At 40.3% G+C, this 23764-nt stretch overlaps 1 protein-coding gene across 1 annotated transcript in view; it reads right to left on the minus strand.

Annotated features, from left to right (window-relative positions):
* Window positions 1-23452, minus strand: part of Mgam2 (maltase-glucoamylase 2 (putative)) — an 86232-nt gene extending 62780 nt beyond the window's left edge. The window contains exons 1-12 of the mRNA XM_035451409.1: window positions 23335-23452; window positions 16817-16893; window positions 11898-12021; window positions 11684-11793; window positions 11229-11383; window positions 10402-10573; window positions 9272-9371; window positions 8358-8470; window positions 6445-6570; window positions 4172-4303; window positions 3978-4076; window positions 215-328 (exon numbers count right to left, since the gene is read on the minus strand). Coding sequence (XP_035307300.1) covers window positions 215-328; window positions 3978-4076; window positions 4172-4303; window positions 6445-6570; window positions 8358-8470; window positions 9272-9371; window positions 10402-10573; window positions 11229-11383; window positions 11684-11793; window positions 11898-12021; window positions 16817-16893; window positions 23335-23452 — 1440 coding nt within the window. The remainder of the gene's footprint in view (window positions 1-214; window positions 329-3977; window positions 4077-4171; window positions 4304-6444; window positions 6571-8357; window positions 8471-9271; window positions 9372-10401; window positions 10574-11228; window positions 11384-11683; window positions 11794-11897; window positions 12022-16816; window positions 16894-23334) is intronic.
* Window positions 23453-23764: the final 312 nt, after the last annotated feature.

Raw genomic sequence — 23764 nt, forward strand, 5'->3', positions numbered from 1 at the left:
TAAAGACTATCAAAATGAAACATCAGTTGGTGGCAAATGTAAAGGAAGAACATGGCATTTTAGGATCCCAATTTTCTGGATATATACTGGGCATGGAGAAAAAAATTATGTCAGTATGTCAGTCAAATTATTTTACTATGGATCAGGATCAACATCTATGAAATTTTGGCATGTCCACTTCCAGTGGACATTTGAGTTTGGGATGATAACTTACAATCCACACACCATCAAACTCCAGAAGGCTATAAAATTCAGTGAGCTGCCTGGTCCACCACAGAGTCGAGGCTGGATTGGTAAAGTCAGGAAATACTGACTGTCCTGGATAGCCCTGCAGAACAAGGAGCAGTATGGCAGTATGTGTCACGGTTCGGCTGGTCACTGATTATTCACTGCTGTTTCTTTTTATCAGAAACCTCATATTCCTCATTACTTAGAGTCAGGTTTGCCTCTGTGCCAGCAAAATCCAAGCATAGTAAAATACATGTAAGGAGCCAAAGGAAGAAAAAAAGGAAGAAAAGCCCACTGATTAGATGAAAGTCCTCCACACATCCTTTCCTATCTCAAAATGTCAATTTTCAGTATGGAAGGTGAATTAGGAGATGTGAGATTGTCTTCTGTATGTGACTAGGAAGCTATGCCCGTGAAATACCAACAACACGGTTGCCGTACAAGACTTGTGCAAGGACAGCATCACTTAGCACACAAATATGGATGGGAGAAATTCCACGCAGGCAGACTCCTACATGAAGAGCTTGGACAATCACCAGTGCTGAAAGAGGAAGAACCAGTCTTCCCAGTGCTGACCCAGCTAGTAGGTGGTCAGCACCAAACATGTGTACATAAGAAAAATACTAAATGAACTCAGCAGATTGTACTCATCATCTTTATGAATATGTATCAATAATAGTTAAAGAATGACAGGCCAAGAATTTGAGAAGGAGTTGTAGAGGAGAGGGAAGAAGTTGGAATTTGAAAAAGGAGGTAGTGAATAATGGAAATATTTCTCATAAAATAAATTTCTCAAAAAATAAATTTTAAAAATAAAGTTTTAAAATAAAATTCTGAAAAGTCCAACTGTTAAATATTTTAAGAGTATGACTTGAATGTTTAATATATTGTTAATTGAAGGTTATACAAAACATGTTTTGAGCAATTGTCATTATATATATACATGTATATACATATATATGTATATATAATTCATCATATAAGCAATATTTTGCAAATGCTTGAATAAAGTTACTCTTACCCCTATCAAAAGTGTGCAATGCTATCTATCTTTTCTACATGTGTTGAACTGTAGCTCTAGGTATCTTTCACAACCACAAAAATGTATACACATAGTCAAATTATTAAATATCTGGCTTACTAGAATATAAACTGAAGTATAACATTCTTGTTGATTTTCTCCATAAATTTATTGATTGGGAATTTGGAATAATTTTATACTCATATAATTCCATGGTTATATTTAGTAAAGTGCAAAGAATTATTTTTAAATGTTCTTTGCTGGGTGCGGATGGCACAGGCCTTTAATGCCAGTACTCAGGAGGCAGAGGTGTGGGGGACCGAATATTTGGGCCCCAGGTTCTGGCTGTCAGCAGAGGTGGCACCAGGAAACTCTGGCCCACTATTGCATTGTTAATTAACACCAGGCTGTAACTTTACCTGGCCTGAGGGTAATATGCCTCTTATTTTGCATCTGTATGTGCCTAAGCATCTGAATAGGCCCTCACCTAGGTGGAGGGCTAGAGATCTGTGAGTAATGGATGAGGACAGAAGGAGAGGAACTAAGCGGGCGAGGGCCAGAGGGAGACAGGAGGACAAAGAGAGAAATGGTTGCCTCGTGTTACTAGCATGGTGGTTAAGGGACACCAGAAAAGATGGTTAATAAAGGAATGGCTCTAGTTCCACAACATGGAACTGAGAGCTCTCTGAAGATGACAAGATGCCTGTGTTTGGTCTTTATCGCCGTTGGGCTACTAGAAGCTTCCAAGCCCACACACCCCCACTCAGGTAGAACCTCATGGCTGTTGTGGGTTAAAGCTGAGGCAAGCCGGGCCATGACACTGAGGCAGGTGGATCTGTGTGAGTTTGAGGCCAGCCTGGTCTACAGAGCTAGTTCCAGGACAGCCATGGCTAAGCATGGAAACCCTGTTTCGAAAACTCAAAACAAAAAGTATTCTTTATCATTTCCATACATGTAAACAAAGTATTCTGATTACTCTTGGCCCCTTCACTCCCTCGTCTCCTTCCCACCCCATCAAACCCTTCTTCTCCTTAGTCTATTTCCCATAGTCATGTATATTTGTTTTGTTCTAAGATCCAACATCTTTAATGAGAGCCATTATAAAGTGCAAATAATTCTTAATACAGAAGATGAAAGCTTAAAAATTAGTTGGATGTGGCAGTGTAAACCTTTAATCCCAGCACTCAGAAGGCAGAAGGAGGCTCATTTCTGAGTTTCAGGGTAGCCTAGGCTACAGAGTGAGTTCCAGGACAGCCAAGGCTGTTACACAAAGAAACTCTGTCTAAAAATAAATAAAAAAATAAAACCAAATAATAATAATAACAATAAATAAAAATTAAAAGTTTAAAATTCCATTTTTTAATGTGTTGGGCTATTGATTCTTTGTTTTAGTTGATGGACATCAAGTAATAATAGAGGTAATTTACACATCCTTAGGAATAAGTGGTTTTGCAACAAAATCTCAACAACATCATAAGAGAGGCCAAGCTAACTCCATTGTAACCCAATGCATTTGCCACATTCCATAACTTGCCTCTACTATTGTTATCTCTGCCAATGCCTTAGAACAAATGATCCTTCTCACTTGCTGGTCAGTTGAAGCAGTCATCTAATTAATTGTCTTAATTATAAAAATTCTTCATTGCAGTCCTTCCAAACACCCCACCCTACTAAAACAGGTCATCTAATGGGGATAATTTTTAGATAACCACAATCTTTATTTGACTGTGGTCTCTGATATCTACTAATTGATGAAAATCAGTCTATCTGGTGTTTTAGAGACTCATGTCTAACAGTGAAAGCACAGGCTTGGTTTTAAGGAAGAACTTTGTGTAGCTTCATAGAAAATTAAGAGCAATAAGATAGAAAAGCAATTCAAGTGCACAGAGTCAATGAGATAAACTAAGTGAGCTGAGGGGAAGACAGGCTATTACGGAATCAAAAAGATAGTTTTGGAAAGTAAACAGCCAGGAGCTATAAATACTATACAGTGACATGGATTTCTGAAATTAAGTACCATTTTTTATGAATTTCACACAATTCAGTCACCTGGGTTAACTTTATATATAACTGGAATAAAAGGTTGGCTATGTGAATCAACCTGAAAGTCCATAGTCTTTTTTTAAATTAAATTTTAGTTAAATTAAAAACAATCTTTTTGACATACCAATCCCACTTTCCTCTCCCTCCTACCTTCCCATTCTCTGCATCAACACCCCACCCCACCCCCATCCATTTCTCAGGGAGGGTGAGGCCTCCCATGGGGGATCATCAAAGTCTTATAACTACAGCTGTTCTGAAAATCAGCTCCTTGGTTGTTTATCTCAGTTTCTGAAGCTGATACCTCGGAGTCTAGCCTGGGCTTTAGCTATGAGTTTCGTGTGAATTAAGTTTTGTGTCTGAACTGGATCCCACATTCATCATGAGCATCTTGCTGCATTATTGATGTTGAATGTAACATCTCAGAGAAGAGAAAATGAGAGGCAGTCAATTTTCTACTAATGGCATATTTGTTTCCTATTATCTGAAATATTAATGAGTCCAGGATAGCTTTTTATATCTCTTAGAATTTTAATAACTTTATTATCATTTCTATTAGTTTAAAATAGAATAAAACTACTAAAGCCATGAAACTGTCACTATTGTAGCTTGCATTCCATCTATCTTCATATAAAAAGTACAACCTTTGCCCAAACTATTATTTATTCAGAATTTCTTAAGAAATTACCTCCCCAACAGCAAAGCCACTGGAGCTCATGATCCACACTCTGCTCTTGCTTCCATTGTTGTAGACCTTATAGTTAAGGTCCTTGAAGATGCCAGGGTTCTAAAAAATAAGCAGGGTATACATATCATTTTGGTAAGTCTCTTTTGCAACTCGAAAGCAAAACATGAGGTATCAGGCTAAGGGTTTGAACGTACCAGAATAATTACATATTTCTGTTCATTGTTATGCAGGTCCTTAGCAAAATCCGCCAGCTGCGGGTAAGCCTGCTCATCAATAGTGAAGTCTTTCCTTCCATCCATGTAGTCTATGTCTGAGTACTGCACATCCTGGAAGACAGTTCTGAGCAGTTAGAACAGGGGAACCTTGCTCATTGGAAGGTTTTCAACTCTAGTTCCTAACCATTAAAAGAGAAGTTATATAGCTTCATTGTCCTGGGACTCCCCAACCTTGGCTGGCTCCTAGAAATAAATGAGCCCTCTGGGAAAGATGCATCTGTTCTCATCCTGATAAAAGATGCCATGAGGTACGTTGAGGAACAGAGGGTAGGAAGTGTTATCTCATTTATCCTTGTAATCTGAGGACTTAGATGCTGGACATGCAACAGGTCCTCATTAAATGAATATTTGAATGAATATATGAGGGAACGGATAACCACAAACAACTTGGATCTCAAATATTAAGTCAAAACATAAGTTCATAAGAGGAGGAAGGGGTCTTCTGCTTTATTAAACTGCAGAGGAATGACTGATAATGTTAAGTGACAAAAAGATATACAGACTTAACGAGCCAAATTATTTTATGTGCATCGTTTGTGTGTTTGCATAGCAATGTGTGAAGATAAGATGCTGTTCCTAATGAGACTGGAATATAAAGAGGTTAAAGGTCATTTTCCAGTCACTTGAATAAGGAGGTAAAGGCTGACTGGGGCTTCAGTATAGGAACCTGACTCTGGGTATTCTTTGTTTTCCAATCTTCCATATATTCCATGATCGTATGAAAGTCTCGTGTATGTTCCTCATGTGGCATGAGGCTTGTTGACCAAAGTGGTATCTTCTGCTCTGATCCCTAGTAGGTCCTTAGGCTCCAGGTGCCACCCATATCCACAGAGAAGGGGGCTCCCAACCAGGAAAGGGGAGCTCATTTGTTTCTGTAATACCAGCAGAAGCAGAAGACAGACCTGAAAGAACAGTGTAAGTAGAATTGCAAGAATCGCTTGTACAAACCGGCCCTTCTGATTAGTAATGCAATCCTAGAGAAGTGGAGCTATACAATGCCTCATTCATAAAACAGTGATAAATGAATGCCAGCCACAACTGAGAAAGTATTTCTAAAATAATACAGGTATGCAAAGCATTGGTCTGATTCTTCCTGGAACTGGGGGTTTTCAGACAGTATACATGGGGAAAGTAAAATTGAATATTATCAATTTCCCCTCAGTACCAATGATGATGGTGGGAGTATTTCTCCTAAGAAAACCTGATTGCTATGTTTGCCCTCTTGGATTCCCTGAGATCAGGCCAAAGTCATTTCCGCCCACAGAGTTTTCCATCAAATGCTAACCACATATACGTATGTCTGAACTGAAGTTTCAAAGCTTGAAGAGTTAGTAATGAAGATATTCTTTTGACAACATCCTTGACCATGTTGACCTTATCAGAGCTCAGACACTTGGAGTGACTTTTGATTCATAGGAGAACTTTGAACATCATAAATACTTTGCAACCATGGAGTTCAGAGTTAATCTGCAGGGAGTTTTGCAAGATAGCTGTGAAACTAGCTTACTGCAAATCATTATTATCATCTTCGTCTCTTGCTGAACACATAACCACATGTTGATTTCACTCATAAAATTACAACTAAGTTTGATGGTGTTCACACTCAGGGATAGATGCTTTACATGCATTATCTAAAGTGTTTCTCACCCCAAACCCCACATCAAGGTAAGGGTAAAATTTTTACTTTTTAAAGATAGAAACCACAATATACAGCTGCTAAATAACCCAACATTTCATGGAGATTCGAAAGATAAGACTAAAATTCAAGTCCTTTGGCTGTGTGAACGATGCCCTATACATGGGCACATGAACAATTCAGTATATTAATTCCTGATGCTGTATGTGTGTCTATCAATCTACCATTCTATTTTCCTTCTTTTTTAATTTAAATTAGAAACAAGCTTCTTTTACATGTCAATCTCAGATCCCTCTTCCTCCCCTACTCCCCTGCCCTCCCACAGAACCCCTATCTCAACCCCTTTCTTCTCCCCAGGGAGGGTGAGGCCTTCCATGGTGAGAATTTTCAAATTCTGTCATATTATTTGGAGCAGAGCCTAGACCCTCCCCAGTGTGTCTAGGCTGAGAGAGTATCCCTCCAAGCTGTCTATTTTCCTTCATAATTGAATAGAATGCAAGGGAAAAGGAAGAAATGAAATTGTATCTGAACCATGATAATAAAAGCCTCAACTTACATAAGGGATCTGAGCATCACGGTTTCGATGTACAACCTCTCTCAACCCATCAAGGCCACCATAGTCCCTGCGGCTGAGCTGGAAACCAAGGCTCCAGTATGAAGGCAAGAATGGTCGTCCAACAACCTGGGAAGAGAGGTGAGAAAGCATCTGAGCTTTATAACAAACACTAATGAACATGGTAGCATAGAGTTCACCTGAATCAATTATTCCTTTTCTATAAAGTCTTCAAGTCTAAAATTGTCAGAAACCAAAGAAATCTCCTGTTGTAAACACCAAAGCTCATGTCATTCATCACTTTAAATAACTTAACATATCCCAACAGCAGCAACAGTAGTAAAAAATAGAATTTTCAGAATATGTTGGACTAATAATGTCATCCTTTGGCAGTGGTTCCCAACCCATGGGTCAAGATTCCTTTAAGGGTCACACATCAGAAATCCTGAATCTCTGAATTCACATTACAATTCATAACAGCAGTGAAATTACAGTTAAGAAATAACAACTATCTAATTTTATCGTTGGGTGTCACCACAACATGAGGGACTTACTAAAGGGAAGCAGCATTAGGAAGGTTGACAAAGGGGTAAAGAAAATGGGCTCGAGAAGTAGCTCAGTTGGTAGAATGTGTTTACCTAGTGTGCAAGAGAGTGTTGGCTGAATTCCCAAGAGTAAAACAACAACAACAAAGAAAATGGAGGTAAGGTGAAAGAATTCTTTGTTTATCTGGTTGGAAGGTGGTGTCTTAATTTCTTTTCTTGTTGCTGTGATGAAATACTCCAATAAAAGCAACTTAAGGGGAAACGGGTTTATTCTGGCTCAAGTTACAGTCCATCACAGCATGGAAGTCAAAGCAGCAGAAGGTTGAAACTGCTGGTCATATTTCATCTAGGGGAGGGAAGAAGGGGAAAGGGAGGTGGAGGAAGGAAGGGAATAGGAGTGGTGCTCAATGAAGGCTTTCTAATGCTTTCCCTGCTCTTTCCATCCTGCCTAAGCAATAGTCTCATCTACTGTCAAGATAGCTCTTGGAATATAATTAATGTAACCAAGAGAGTTCTCTGCAGGCATTCCCACAGGCCCATCTCCTAGATAACTCTAGGTATTGCCAACTTGACCATTAACACTAATCCTCCCAGTTGGTGTTTGTTTTGCTGCTGAGAATAGAGGACGGAGTCTCATGTATGACAGACAAGCACCCAACCACTGAGTTATAACTCTGTCCCTGAAAAACAGTAGACACAATAATATTCATTCATCCAATATTTTCATAATGCTTTCAGTGTGACAAGGTCCTCCATAGACACTGAGAGTATAAATGACACAAAGCATACACTGCTCCTGGCTTCACAGAGTGGCATAAAGATGGCTCCTGTCACTGCAGATGGTGGTGTCTGACAATGATGAAAGAGTGAAAACTTATGAGTAAAGAGTGTGATGGGTGAAAAAATGCTATATGCTTGAAGTATTCAAAATTTCTTAGTGCCTCAAGTCAACACTCTAAGAAGACTAAAACCCTGCCCCACATTATTCTGAGTCCTTGCTCCTTAATCAGAAGTTTTCTCCAATTTCCTATAATTCTTTCTTTCCTATTTACTTATTTGTTGATTGAATGCACATTGTGGATTGTGGCTGCAGGTCTTTGAAATGATTGGTTAGGACATAGGAAATAGACAATGAGCATGCTTAGCAAGCAGAATTAAACTTCCTTTTGTATTTCTCAAGGCTTTGTGGATGGTGCCTACAGTAATGCAGAAAACTTCAGTCAATTCATTAAAGAAAAAATGGCAAAATACTTGTAAACTAAGCATTTGTTTCTATACTATTTACTAATAACCTTAACTTCCATCTTGTTAACTCAAACAAATATATGAGAAAATAGCAACAGCCCCACAGTAGGGAAGGCAGACCCATACCTCCAGATACTCCTGAACTACTTGCTCTGGTGTGTTTCCCAGCAAGATGTAAAAGTCAAGAACGCCCCCAGTTGTACGGTAAGTGATGGCAGGAGCAGGCTGAAGAGTGACCTCTGGAAGGATTTAAGTGAGTGATTAGTGTGATCTTCTGAAAATACACATCCCTTGAAAGCATGAATAGCTGAGTTGTCCCAAATTCTGTTTCATTTTCAAAGGAATATGGATCTCATACATTCATTTATCTGAACTTTGTTAATTTAAGCAACATACTCATCAAAAGTAAAGTTTTGTCTTGTTTCATGCTGCTTATGAGGAAAAAAAGAACAAATTATATTGCTACCTGGCTACATTGGAATAAATTTCTATGATATATGAGTGGGTTAATCCAAAGGAAAAATATTTTGGAAACTTATTAGGTGAGTTTCACACACACACACACACACACACACACACACACACACACACACACACACACGATTTATATATCATATATATCCATATATATGACAGTTATATTTTTAAATCAATAATGCTTCTTGGCACACCACTAAATAGAAGCTGAAGGAAGATGACTGTAGAGTGGGCTATGAGATATAATTCACAAACACAGTCTGCTGCCTGTAGGCAGACAGCATGACACACGCTAGAGTCTACAGTGTCTCTGGAGTGTGGACATCAATGGATCCTAGTATCCATACAATATAAGGAGAAACACTCCATCAGAGGAAGGACCTGAGTTAGGTTTCAGTCAAGTGTCTCTAAGCCTGAGCTGGATTTCTGAACAGGTTAGACTGTCGTCAGGTTTCTAGTTTCAGTAGAAGCACTGAGGTTCTCACAATAGAGTGATTCTTAAAATAAAAGCATCATATCTAAATCTATTCCTATCCAAAGAAGATTAAAAAGATGCTCCCTACCCATAGCATTGCTGTTCATCAGAAAAACTCCAAAAGAAGCTCCACTGGTATCTTCAAGGCACAAGAAGAAGGTGTGTGCTCCGTACAGGTTAGCCATGCCCTGTCACCAAGAAAGGAAAAACAGAAGCATCAGGATTGTATGTTTAAAAAATTTATCCTGAAAGGTATGGTGGAACACACCTGTAACTCCAGTACTCAGGAAACAGAGGCAAGAAGATGACTACTTTTTGGACAGCCTGCGCTACATAATGACTTTCAAGCCAGCATGATCAACACAACAATGCTCTGTCTCTAATAAACAAAGAAATAAACAAAAATAAATAAATGTGAGTCACAGGACCAAAAAGTCACACTCAACATTTAATTAAGTATATTGTACCAAAATGACATTATCATAAAAAATGGAGAAACACAATAGGGTGTGTGTATTTAATGGAATACTATTCAGAAAGGATATACTGCAAAAATGCATCTCAAAATGTTATAGAAATGAAAGAAACAGCCAATACTGCTGCCTTTGAAACATGCTAATATGCAATACCAGAGCAGCTACAGTGGAACTTTCCATCTACCAACTCTACTGGTAATGGCCTCCAATTGATGTTCTTCTCTAAATAATTACTAAAGTAAGAAAACATCACTTTTGCAAAAGGATTTTCTTCTCTTCTTTTTGTGATACTGGTACGGAATTCAGAACTTCACATACTCAGTAATGCAAACTTGTCACTACTAGCATTCTTAGTCCTTTTCATGGTTTTTATTTTGAGACAGGGTCTTACTAAGTAGCCCAGGTTGGTCTTGAACTTACTCTGTAGGCCAGGGTGGCCTTTAAGTTGCAATCTTCTTGCTTCAGCCTTCTGAATAACTGATTGTATGCTTGCACCAAGAGGCCCGGTAGCTTTCTAATGCTAACTTATTTATTTTATGTAATCATTCAATTCTATTTTCCAAGAAAGTTTTTTTTTTAATTTCTGTATATCAAACTTAAGAACAAGTATTCCCCCAAACAAATTCATGCAAGTTGGGCAAAATAAGACAGAGCAGTATTTTTGCCAGCTACTTTTGAGGATTGGGGTTGAGTCTTCTGGGCTGTGAGCTATGAGCAGGGGTCAAGGTAGGTAGAAGCTCACCTCTGTGGGAGTTGCATCTCTGGTGAAGATGGGCCAGGTGTTCCAGCTCATGTTGTGACGGTATTGCTGGTGCACGTGTTCCCCCAGCCCATACACATTGGAGCTGGGCAGTCGGAAAGACAGCTGCAAGTACTGCTGTGCAAACTGGAGGGGCCCAATGCCTGTGTCTAACCTGGACAATGGGGAGAGAATAAGAGTCGCAGAAGCACTCCAGTTCTACAGGAAGCTGTGTCTGCCTTTCCACGAGCATTCAGAGATGAGTGACCTCAGATTTTAGCACGAATTTTCGTGACTCCTCCAGAGATATTCTCATGGATTCATCAACTGTGGATGCTAAGTATTGCTAACAAGAGGCCTCTCTGGAAAAGCAGTGAGGTATGCTGCCTTATAACCACAGGTGACTGGGGACTTGGTAGTATCAGGATTCGGGGTGCAGGTTTCTTGATGTTTATATTCATATTTTATGCCATGCAATTTGTGGTGTAAGCTCAAACTGGCATTCGGTGCTTAATGGTAAGATTCAGAGGTAATAAAACTTTGATAACTCAGAACAAGAGAATTCCCTAGCCCATAATACATGAGAACCATAAGAATGTGTGTATACTTAACTATAAACATATATTTGACACTTAGTAAACTGTTTTATTCTAGCTCTGTACTCTTTGCTTTACAGTCATAACAGATTATCATTGTTAGTTGGGCATGGTAAGTAATTTTATGTTTTTTCAGAGTTTCAAACCTATTTCCATGTCTTACTCATCTTGCTGTGTACATCAGAGTAAGCTACATGGGTACTCAAAGACGACAAAGAGTGTGGAGAAGCTCACAAGACTCTTTTGTTGCTCTTCCGCACTATTCGGATGCTGAAGGGCTTATTGATGACCTCTACGTAGTAGTTCAAAAGGGACTTCTCAGCAGTCCCATTCAAGAGGTTGGCATTCTCATGAGGTACCTCATAGCGCATCTCATTGAAATCCGTGATCTGGGAGAAGAAAAATAGAAAATATGATTTGGGTAAGACCACTTCCTTGTAGATCTATGAAAAATGCTTTTAAGCAGTGGCCCACGAGAATGCTTCCAAATCTTGGCCCTGTAGATTTTGATTTCTGAAGTGAAATCATCCAGTCAGTGTGCCCTGTCAAGGAAAGTAAAGATGCCTGCCCATCTCCTCCAGAGGCCTGCAGAAAGGAGGCCTCTGCCCATGCACCCCTGCTTATGGCAGAGAAGAGAGTAAGGCACCGCTACCTCCAGGATTGTATCCAGTGGTAACTTCTTCACTAACCTTAAAATGGAAACGATTGGATGTCTGGTATTCAGCTGTGAAGAGGGCATCAGCAATATCATTTCCAAAAAGAGAGGGAGATGGCAATATTTTCAACTGAGCAGTCAACCCTAAGGCAAAAGAATGAGAACAAGAGACAGTATCAGCTTCCATTTAGCAGCTATCTTGGCTGAAGCACAGTGACTTCCTGGGACAGTATCTGGGCAGGGCTTACCTGTGCTTGTATTTGTACGGACATTGCTGACTTCATAACCCCAGTTCCTAGGGAAGAAGCACGCAGGGGCTTTCGGATCTGCCGCTGGCTTCCAACAGCATTTGTGCTGCCATCGGCAGACATCCTGTAACATTAGAAAAGAGCCGCCATTACATAAAATAAAGGAAGGAAAGTGTCATTTACCTACTAATTTACAACACATATTATTCTAAGGGAGATTTGAGATAGGTCATAACTAAACCCACCCACGTATTCATTCCCAGTGAAGGGACCAGCCCCCCTTTCGGCAGCCATAACAGCCAAACACGTGCTTGCCATAAACTTGCCTTGGTCACTTAGAGGTCAGGTGCCTGCCTTGTGACAAGGAACCCATCAGAAGTTAGTTAGTCACTAGAAAGTCAGATGCCTGCCTCGTGACAAGGAACCAATCAGAAGTTAGCTGATGGTGCTATGCTTTATGGCTCTGGGTGTGCTTTACGGACAAGTGCACAGCAATGACGCACAAAGCATAGCAACCACCCTGGGAGGGCCTATGGGCCATAACAACCAGTTGGCCAATCAACACAGGGCAAGCCCTCCAAGCCTGGAGGCACACCAATAGTGAGCCTGTGCATACCCCTAGACACTCCCCTTACGCTGTCCTATAAGATCTCTCGGGAGCCCCTAGGAGCTGTCTTTTCTAGCCATCCGCCATGGCGGGTGGGTGAAAGACCCAAGCTAACATGGGGTTAGCTCGTTAAATTACAATAAAGCCTCGTGCAGTTTGCATCAAGCTCTGGAATCCACCTGGTGATTGGGGTGACCGAGAACATGGCCTGGGACCCCGGATACCTGAGTTTTCCGGGGGTCTAACACCAGTTTATTCATACAGTTATCTAGCCATCCAACACATATTCTGTATTTACCAGGTAAGAAAGTAAGAAAGTGGTAACACATATTTAGCTTGTGTTTCACTAAACGAACTATTTAGTTGTAAATTGAGACAATTAAAATAGTAATGATGGCAGGATGAGTTAAGTGTCCCAGTAGAATGTCTCCCAAAGCAAGGGAAACACGCCAACCATCCCCCCCCCCCCGCTAGTAGTGTAGGTGGGACAAGAAGGCTTTCTAGGTAGGTAAGAGGTATATCTGTTCTTAAAGCAGAAGGACAAGAGAAAGCAACAGATATGGCAAAAGAGAAGCGTGCACATGGAGCTGTTGCCTTGACTCTAAGGAAGGAATTTGGAAGAAGGAAAACATGAATGGCACTCCCCCATTCCGTTCTGTACACACCTAGAAGGCCTGACCCTTGTTCAAAAAGTACACGAGGCACAGGCTCTACTATAAAGATTAAGATGGTGTCATACCACTGCTTATTTCCAAATACTACTGACAAGAGTTTTAGATGCCAATAGATGTAATTGCTCTGAAAAGCCACAATGGCTTTTATGACTATAACCTAAGTATTTATGGAGAAAATCCTAGCATTTCTAATCATCCACTTTTAAAATATGCACTCATTTCTCCAAACTAAACAGTCCCAGCCTTGTTCTTTTTCACATAAGAAACACCTACAGATTAGAAGAGCAAGACTTTGGGTACCCCAACTGCCTCCATGCCAACATCTTCCACCTCTGAAAGTGAGGTCCAGGAAACCCAAAGTTCAGTTTCACTGCTATAAACTGTGTCAAAGTCTGCAGACCTGTGTAAAGAACCATCGGTTTCCAGATAAACATAATGCTTGTACATGCAATCTGCTCTTATAGCTTCTTTCAGTTCCACATACCAAAGGTCAAACCCTGGAGACAAGCAGTGACCAATACTTCAAACTCTGCGTCCCTTTCATACATTGCTTCTCTATAATTGCTTCCCTTGCTTTCCATCTCAGTTCTCACCACACCAGACAGCTCTCCTAAACTCTTGTCTGGAGTATTGGTGTCGACTTCCAACAAGTCTCCTTGTTCCCACCACCCCCCATAACACCATGTACCCCTAAACTGTGTTCCTAAATTATCTCCCAAAAAAGATTCCATATCATTTGTCAATCATATAAAATAGCTAAAAAGAATTTAAGAAGAGACAGCCGACAAGGAAATTACCTGGAAATCAACTAGCTTACCCCTGTGTGATGCAAGCATTGTGTCGCCAGAGTTTCTGATAGGTGCTTAAATTCTAGTAATGCATACAACTTTTTCCAAACTCAGGAAATCTTATTTTTATATGTATTATCTTACCAAATTATTTCTTATGCTTAGAAAAAAAATCAATTTTCCAAATGCTATTATGGTTGAATTATTAGCTTTAAAAAGTAATCTCAAAACCTACTGAGATTTCAGAGAGAAAAAAAACTTATTTTCTTTGTGTGTGCATGAGATGAAAAAGAAGTAAAAACCATAAAATTATCTTCATTTTTAAAGAATATTACCATATTACACAGCTTCAGGAAAGTCTATATAAAGTAGAGGAGAACTGAGAAGTAGACTTAAGAAAATTTCTGGTTGCAAAATCAATGTTCAAAAGCCAACTTGGAATCTATATTAATACTAAACAGGAACTTTCAATTTGAAAATAATATTTAAGTGGAATAAAACATTAAATAATTTTTTTCTTTTCTTTTTTAGTTTTTTTCTTTTTCTCTGGTCTGTGATGAGTCAGCGGAAAGGGAAGGAAGAGAACATTAAATAATTTTTAAAAACCAAAGCAATGTATATAATGCATACTCTGAAAATAGGAATGATTCTGAGGATTTACAAGACCTATTCCAGTCCTATAGTAACTACAGCAGTATGAAAGGACAAAAGAGCCTTTTAAAGATCAGATACCAGAAGCCAATCCACACTTATAAACTGTGATCATTCAGGAAGGCACCACAACAATTCAGAAATAAAAAGCCCTATCTCACAATTGACAGTGGCCTCAACAGGCAGTAGCCACTGCAGATTCAGGGTGGGGTCCAATGGAACTCCACAGGAGTGAGAGAGAGGTCATCACTCGCAGTGGCTTGAGCAGAGGCTGCAGATCCAGAGTGGAGACCAGATCTGACCGAGGGTCATCCCCACAGCCTTGTAGACAATTCTATAACCCACACAGGAGCCAGAGAAAGTCACTGGTCTGGGGTTGGGACTAGCTGGGACCCAGGGTAAGGTTTACAGGGACCCATGGAATTCCACATCGTCAGAGAAAGCTTCAGACCCAGGCAGAAGGCCTGAGCTGACCTGAACAATTCTTTTAACTGCCAGGTGAAAGCTCTGTCCCTAAATACCAGTTCCACAGAAGAAAATGAGACTTCAGTCGAACTACAACTTGGTCCTCTCCTGAACATTTCCACTGAAAGAAGAAAGGAGCTTCAAATTTAAGAAAAAAGAAATTTTCACAAAATTTGTGCAACAATAGGGTTTCTGACCATCATCACTTATGTGAATACTGCTAGAACTACTACAAAGTGAAATGGAGTTTATGAATGATAGATAGATAGATAGATAGATAGATAGATAGATATTAAAACAAAGCAGAAGCATCATTTATTTGTTCAGATGTAGCTATAATTAGTGTCTCAAATTAAAAATTAGGAAAACGTTTTTGAGAAATGGTTGCAAGTTTAAACTGACAATTATACAATAAATAATGATAATTTAAATTAAAAGTAATACATATAAAATATTCATTAGTAAGAAAAAATCATTATAATCAAAATAAGCATCAGCTAGAAATACAATGAGTTCTATTTGCAATAAAAACTGAAGCTATGAGCTGGGCATTGGTGGTGCACACCTTTAATCCCAGCACTCGGAAGGCAGAGGCAGGCGGATTTCTGTGAGTTCGAGTCCAGCCTGGTCTACAAAGCTACACAGAGAAACCCTGTCTTGAAAAACCAACCAAACAAACCATCAAAAAACTAAAGGTATAGTTGGGTAGTGGTGGTGCACACCTCTAATTCCCACACTCAGGAGGCAGAGGTAGGTGGATCCCTGTGAGGTCAATGCCAGTCTGGTCTACAAAGTGAGTTCCAGGCCAGCCAGAGCTACACAAAGAAACCCTATCCTGAAAAGCAAAAACAAAAACAAACCCCTAAAGCTATGAACTACCCAGAAGGAATTTCACATGCAATAGAACTTCACAATAAAACATATATTAAGGACAACACACACGAACAAAAATGTATGGTTTCTTTAATCCCAGTACTCAGGTAGTAGAGGCAGGAAGATCTCTGGGTTCCAGTCCATTCCTGTCTACATAGTGAGTTCCAGGACAGCCAGACCTACACAGTTAAACTTTGTTTTGTAAAACCATAGATAGATAAAATAAAAGAGGCTGCCTATGTCTTTATATTAAGAAAAACATACCAAGATATCAATTATTGAAACCTAAAATTTAATACAGTCCTAATTCCTACTTAAAAATAATAATTCTGGATATAGAATGTAAAATACAGGGTACAGGAATGAAATCTAAACACACACCACTATTATGACATAAGTCACATGGTCACAATGAGACGGGGTTCAAATATTTGGTATTCTTGTAGACATCACCCAGGAGGGAAATCTGTTCTTTTATACATGTCCATTGAGAGCTCAGTTGCCAGCTACCCAACTTCAGAGGGTTCTTGTTACACCAAGTGACATAAGTTCAAGTGAGTTATTCAAGCACACTTTCTTGCCGGCCCCTTTCTGGAGGAGCAGTAGGCTAGACCACAAACATTTAACCAAGGTCAACCCACGCCGAGAAGTGTCTCCAGCGTTGGTATCCTCTTTCTACTTCAGCCTTTGGAACTTGTCTGCACCTGCGTCTCATTTTCCAGCCTGTTTCCTGCACTCCCTTAGTGCAACTGTTTATCATCAAGACAAGAAATTGCAGACCCATGTATCCCTTCCCAATTAACATATTCATTTATTTAAAATAAAACCCTGTAGGCTACCAGCAAGTAGCCCATGGCTGACCTCTGTCACCGCCTGTCCGGGCGCACAGTCTATTCTTTCTGACTCAGCGATGTTTGGACAATCGGGAGTCAATGAACCTGTAAAGAAAGTAGAAACCAAAGTTGGTGCTTGTGGTGTAACAACAGGTACAGACTCTAGGTCTGTTCTCCAGTCAAATCACTGATATCGCTATTTGTGGTTGATGTCCACTTCTTTGAATGTTAAATCACTTTTTTTTTTTTCGAGACAGGGTTTCTCTGTGTAGATTTGGAGCCTATCCTGGCACTCGCTCTGCAGACCAGGCTGGCCTGGAACTCACAGAGATCTGCCTGCCTCTGCTTTCTGAGTGCTGGAATTAAAGGTGTGTGCCACCAATACCCGGCCTAAATCACTTATTTTTTTAACTAGTTGGTTAACTTATAAAGACATCTAATCCTCTTACCGTATATTTAACCCCTTAAAACATGCAATTCTGTGTGTGCTACCTAGCTGTTTTGTTTTTTAATGTCAATTTGACACAGGCTGAAGTCGTTTTCAAATTCTCAATTAGTGTTTGATGTGGGAGGGTCCAGCGCCACCCCTGGGCTGGTGGTCCTGGGTGCTGTAAGAAAGCAGGCTGAGAAAGCCTTGAAGGAGCAAGCCAGTAAGCCACACCCCTCCACGGGCTCTGTATCAGCCCTGACTCCAAATGGATTTTCTGCCCTGACTTCCTTCGGTGATGGACTGTTACCTAGAAGTTTAAAACAAAACAGACTCTTTCCTCCTGAAGTTGCTTTTCATCTTTAGCACAGCAATTGAAACTAAGACACTATTGTTTTCATTAGTTTCTGCAAGGTTGGAAAGTCTTAACTACCAATAATTCTAGAATATTTTCATCAAACCCAGGAGAAATCTCATAATTGTTAGTGATCACTTTCTATTCACCTCTTTTTCTGGTCTCAGGAAAATATGTGTCTATTTTCTGTCTCCATGTATTTGTCTACTCTGGTTATTTTATATAAACACAATGCGTCTGTCATGGGCTTTTCAACGTTTCTTCCTTGCATCGGGGTTTCATTTCCTTCTATGGGTAAATCATATTCCATTATGCAAATATAGCACAACTGATGAACATTCATGTTGATTTCACCATGTATGTGACTGTCACACATAATTCTCGTCTGTAGCGGTTTTGTGTGAATGTATTTTTTTTTCAGTTCTCTTAGTTACAAGCCTGAAAATGGAATTGCTGAGTCATCCTTTATCGTTGTCTGCAAACTGTAGAAGTGGCCGCACCATTATTTTCCTCTGGAGACTATACGAAGATTCCAAGATTCTGTGAACTAAGGATTACCACTGGTTACATATTTTTATTATAGCCAGCTCAATGAAGAATAATCTCGTTGATAAATTGTTTTCTCCAAATAATTAATGATGCTGAATATGCTTTCTAGTCTTAGGGCCATTTGTAGACCTTCAGTGAAATATGGTCTAATTATATTCTTTGCTTATTGAAAATTTCTATTTGTTTCTGAATCACATTTTTTACATTACTATCATTATTTGAGAATTTTATACAATATCTTTTGATCATTTTATCTCCCAAGCCCTTGCCATATCTACTCTTTCATATCTCTCTTCCTTACCCACCCAACTTTGTTTTTTTTTCTTTTTCCCCTCCCCATAAAGTCCATTTTTGTTGCCCAGCTGCACTTGGACCTGGGCCTGCCCCAGATTATGGTCAATCTATCAAAGGCATCTCATTAAAGAAAGCTCTCTCCCTTCCATAGCAACTATCAAACAGCAAGAGCTCCTCAGCCAGTGGTGTGTTGTGTGCCCACTTCCAATTCTATGCTGGGAGTTTTGTCTCGCTTGAGTTTATGTGAGTCTTGTACATGCTCTCAGAACACCAGGAGTTCATATGTGCACCCTCCATGTTGCACCCTGAGCTGACTGTGTCTTTGAAGTCTCTGGCTCTTACAATCCTTCTACCTCTTCTTCCTCTGAGCTTTGGTGACAGGGGTGTGATGTGTTCACTCCACTTTGAGCTGAGCACTCCACAATTGCTTATTCTTTGTACACGAGCGGTTGAGGGTCTCTGTGTTAACTGCCAACTACTGCAGGAAGAAGCTTCTCTGACAATGTTGAGTAACGAACTGACCTATGGGTATGGCAATGAGTCATGAGCAGTCATGCTAACAACTATGTTCACTTAGAAAAATAACAGTATTAGGTGAGTTGCAATATTTCTTGTGCATCATAGATGTTAAGTAGCATCTTGTGTGTCATTTGAAAATGTTAATGTATTTTCTGTGACCTATCTTTTTCTCTGCTACATAATGTCATTTAAAGGCCAACAATTTTGAATTTTGTTTAATTCCAATCTGGCTATTCCCTCCCTTTGGTTTCTGTAGTTGAGTTTCAGTTAATAAACTGTTGCCCAATCTGAGGTCTTGAATATTCTTATCTATGTGTTGTTTGTTAAAAGTTCATAGTTTGAAGTCTTCAATGTATGTCTTATCTATTTTTAATTAATTTCTGCATATATTGTCAGGTAGAAACCCAGCATCTCTTTTCTATTGTATGTGTATATCCAATTGATTTTTGGTTTATTTCTTTATGCTTGGATTGTTTATCAGATTCTCATTCTGTAGTTCAGGCTAGCCTGGAGCTCATTATGTAGCCCATCTGACCTTGAATTCATGGGCAACTTCCTGCCTCAGCCTCCCAGTGCTGCAATTATGAGTCACCATGCTGGGCTTTAACTTTAATTTTATTCCACCTCTTTCAGTAACTGTAATAGAGAATGAAAAGATAGTTCTGATACTACTTTAAATGAACACTTTCATTCAAATTTGGTATTATTGTTTTAGTCTTTATCAACACAATTGCCAAAGACTAAATTGATAAAATCAGCTTCTTTCACTTAACACTAACAGTCATACAACAGAGTCAGAAGCTTCATGAGCCACCAAAACTAGGCTTTCACCCAGCTCCAGGTATTAGCTGCTGTGGGTATAGCAGAGATTCTCTAGTGCCTTTGGTCCATATATCTCTACTCTCCTATGGCTCTGAAAGAAGGCAGTTAAAACTGGATGAATTATGTATTTAAACATGAAATCTGAAACTACAAAATTCTTGAAAGAAAATATGGAAATAGCATCATAATTGGCTTTGCAAAGAGCCTAGGCAACAAAAGCAAAATTAGACTATTCAAAATCAAAAGTCTTGTGAGAAGTAGAAACCATCAAATAAGGGAAGCAGCAGCATAGAGAAAGTGAGAGTCTATATGCATATGTAAGCCTGATAAGAAGTTAGTTTCCAAAGTCTACAAGATACCCCCACAAAAAAATGACTACCTTGCTTTAAAATTGGATAAAGATATGATTAGTATTTCTCCCAAGAAAACCTACTAATGGCCAATAGATGCAAAGGGATGCTGAACATCACTGGTCACCAGGGATTTGATCATCCAAATCATTGTATCATCATAGCAAAGGTACCATCTTATATGAGTTCAGATGGCTACGACCAAACTAAAAATAAGACAGATGGCTGTTGGTGAGGATGTTTAAAACTCGGATCCTTGTGTACTACTACTGATAAAGAATAAAAACAAACACTACCACAGGATCCTTTAATGCCATTTCCGAATTCTTAGAGGTCTAGACCTTAAAGAGGTATTACACTTGCCCATTTAACTGTGGCAGTATTCACAGTGGCCAAGATGTACATACATCCTCAAGGCCCATTGAAGGTTGAATGGACAAAGACTATGTGTATTATAAACAGTGGAATACTATGCAGTCTTGGAGGAAAGAAAGAAGTCCTGTAACACAACGACATTTTTATTTTCAATCTGTGGGTACACAGCTCCAAAAAACATCAGAGAAAAGCCAATTGTGTAAAAACATCTAAAATGGTTAACTGCTCTGGAAGGATCAGAGTGTGTTTTAACATGAATGAGCATGTCAGATTTAGTTTTATGCTAAGTAAAAGAAGAGGCACATACAATAAGTATTAATCTCTTTTGTTATTTAAAATATCATAGGGAAGAAGCAGGAATGGGTTCAAAATACACTCTACAATGCCCTTCCAACTACCTTTGATAATTACAATTTCTCCTAGAAAGTGGTGTCATGTTCACTATTGAGAGAGGAGTGAAGGGCAGGGAAGAATGGAGAGAGAGAGAGTATGGGGAGAGATACCTGGAATTGGGGGGCATTTGAGGATGATACAAAAAGCTAGTGCTGTGCAACCTTCCTGGAACCTATAAAAGTGACCCTAGCAACGGAGGACATGGAGCCTGAACCAGCCATCTCTGTAACCAGGCAAGGCATTCCGTGATGGGACTGGGACACCAACTCAACCTATCCTGCCTGCAAAATGTGCTAGAGTCATGATGGCTCAGAGCTTGTGGGGGTGGCCAACCAATGACCAGTCTAACTTGAAGCCCATGCCACAAAGGGGACCCCATGCCTTACACTGCCTGGCCCAGAGACCTAGTACAGAACTAAACATGACTGGAAAAAAGAAATCAATGAAATGATTTCTAACTATATTCTGCTACGGCCTTAAATCTGTACCTAGTCCAATGGTCATCAGAGAGGCTTCTTCCAGCACCTGATGGGAGCAGATGCAGACACCCACAGCCAAACATTAGGCAGAGCTCAGGAAACCCCCAAAGAAGAGGGAAAGGAAGGACTATAGGAGCCAGAGAGGTGGTGGACTCCAGGAGAACACAGGCAAGAGAATAAACTAATCAGGGCTCATAGGGACTCAGAGAGACTGAAGCAGCGATCATGGAGCCTACGAGGGTCTGAGGCAGGTCTTCTACATACACACTGTGGTTGTTTAGCTTGAGGTTTTTGTGAGACTCCCAACAGCAGGAGTGGGGCTGACTCTTTTACCTGTTCTTGGGACCCCTTTCCTCTTACTGGGTTGCCTTGTCCACCCTTTATATGAGGGTTTGTGCCTAGTCTTAAAGTAACGTGTTATGCTGTGTTCAGTTGATATTACTGAGAGACCTGCTGTTTTCTGAAGAGAAATGGAGGAGCAGTGGATCTTCGGGAGAGGGGAGGTGGTGGTGGGGTGCGTCTCGGAGTGGAGGAGACTAAGATGATGCTGTAGTCATGATGAATTGTATGAGAGAAGTAGAGCCTTCATCCAGTAGCTGATGGAAGCAGAAGCAGAGATCCACAGCTAAGCTCCTGGAATCCAGTTACAGAGGAGGAGGGATAAGCAAAGGGGTCAAGACTACGCTGGAGAGACCCACAGAAACAGCTGACCTGAACAAGGGGGAGCTCATGGACCCCAGTCTGACAGCTGGGAAACCAGCATAGGACCAAACCAGGCCCCCTGAATGTGGGTGTCAGCTAGGAGCACTGGGCAATCTATGGGGCCTCTGGCAGTGGAACCAGGATGTATCCCTAGTGCACGAATGGACTTTGGGAGCCCATTCCCCATGGAGGGATACTCCCTCAGCCTAGATATACAGGGGAGAGCCTAGGCCCTGCCCCAAATGACTTGACAGACTTTGATGATCCCTCATGGAAGGCCTCACCCTCCCTGGGAGTGGGTGGCAGAGAGGATGGGGGGGTTGGTGGAGGACATGGAAGGATGGGAGGGAGAAGGATCTGGGATTGATATGTAAAATAAGATTGTTTCTAATTTAAATAAAATTTATTTAATTTTTTTAAAAAAAATAAAGAGAGAAAAAAAAAAGGGGTGAGAGCGAAGGAAGTGAAGCCAATGCACAGGCAAGACCCAGCCATGAGCCCAGCCCATCTTCATTGCACGTCTCACCTATAGCCATGAGGGACTTTATCAAACAAAATCCCCAAATTTGAATTTCATTTTATGTTGTTACTGTTGCTTGGGGAGCGGGGCAAGGGATCTCATAGACTAGCCTGGAACTCACTACCAATTGTAGTCAAAAAAGCATGCCATTTTTACCTCAGCTTCCTGAGGAAAACAATTTTTAACATTATATATGATGTTACATATCATTTTATTATTAAAAAATAACATTTGCACTGACAAGAAGTTACTCTGATGCTTCTCTGTGTGGAAATGCCTGCATGAGTGTGTGGGTGGAGAAGGCAAAGGGAGGGCAAGGGCATCTGTGAAGAAATCTCAGCTGTTTGTCTTGATATGGGTGAGACGCTAATGCTAACTGATGCACAAAGGCTGCCTTCATCGGCCCTCCACTTCCTCTGAGCTGGCATCCATTTCCATAGTGATGGAGTTGGCACTGTTCCTTCTCATTGGGAGCTAGCTCCATTACCTATGACCATATACTGCAGAGCGGGCAGCAGGTGAGCCTAATTTTGCATTCCAAGGAGACTTCACTAGATGGGTTCCGAGTGCCCAGAATATCATTTACATCCAAAGTTTCATTGCAAACACAAAGAATACTTGTCTTGAAGAATGACTTAAACTAATCACAGAGATAGATTTTGAGTAGCTTTATGTAGTGGGATGATGAATGTGTGAATAAAATGCTATCCCTGGCATCCAGAAGGGACTTCCTTTTCCCATCCTCGAAACGTAGCACCCACCATCATCCTTACCTGAAGGGTCCTCCAGCACAAGAAGCAACAAAAGGATGTCTACTGCCAAAGCAACTATATTGCAAGTGATCAGAAGGACTTCCAATACACTGAGCTTTCTCGCCATCTAGACAGAAACAGAAAGTCAGGTTAAACTACAGATCAGCCAGCCAGAGCAGGCAATGAGATAGAACAGTCAGCACATGAGACGGGAAATGTGGCTTGGTTAGCAAAGTACTTAGTTTAAAACACAAGGCCCTGAGTTTGGAACCCTAGCTGGGCATGCTAGGGAGGCAAAGACAGAAAGATCCTGAGATCTGCTAGCTAGCTAGTTCAGCTGAATCTTTGAGCTCAGGGTTCAATAAGAGAACCTATTTCAAAAACTAAAGTGGAGAACAATAGAGAAAGACACCCATTGCTGTTTGGCTTCTACATACAC

This window comes from Cricetulus griseus (genome assembly GCF_003668045.3).
Source record: "Cricetulus griseus strain 17A/GY chromosome 1 unlocalized genomic scaffold, alternate assembly CriGri-PICRH-1.0 chr1_0, whole genome shotgun sequence".
Taxonomy (NCBI): domain Eukaryota; kingdom Metazoa; phylum Chordata; class Mammalia; order Rodentia; family Cricetidae; genus Cricetulus; species Cricetulus griseus.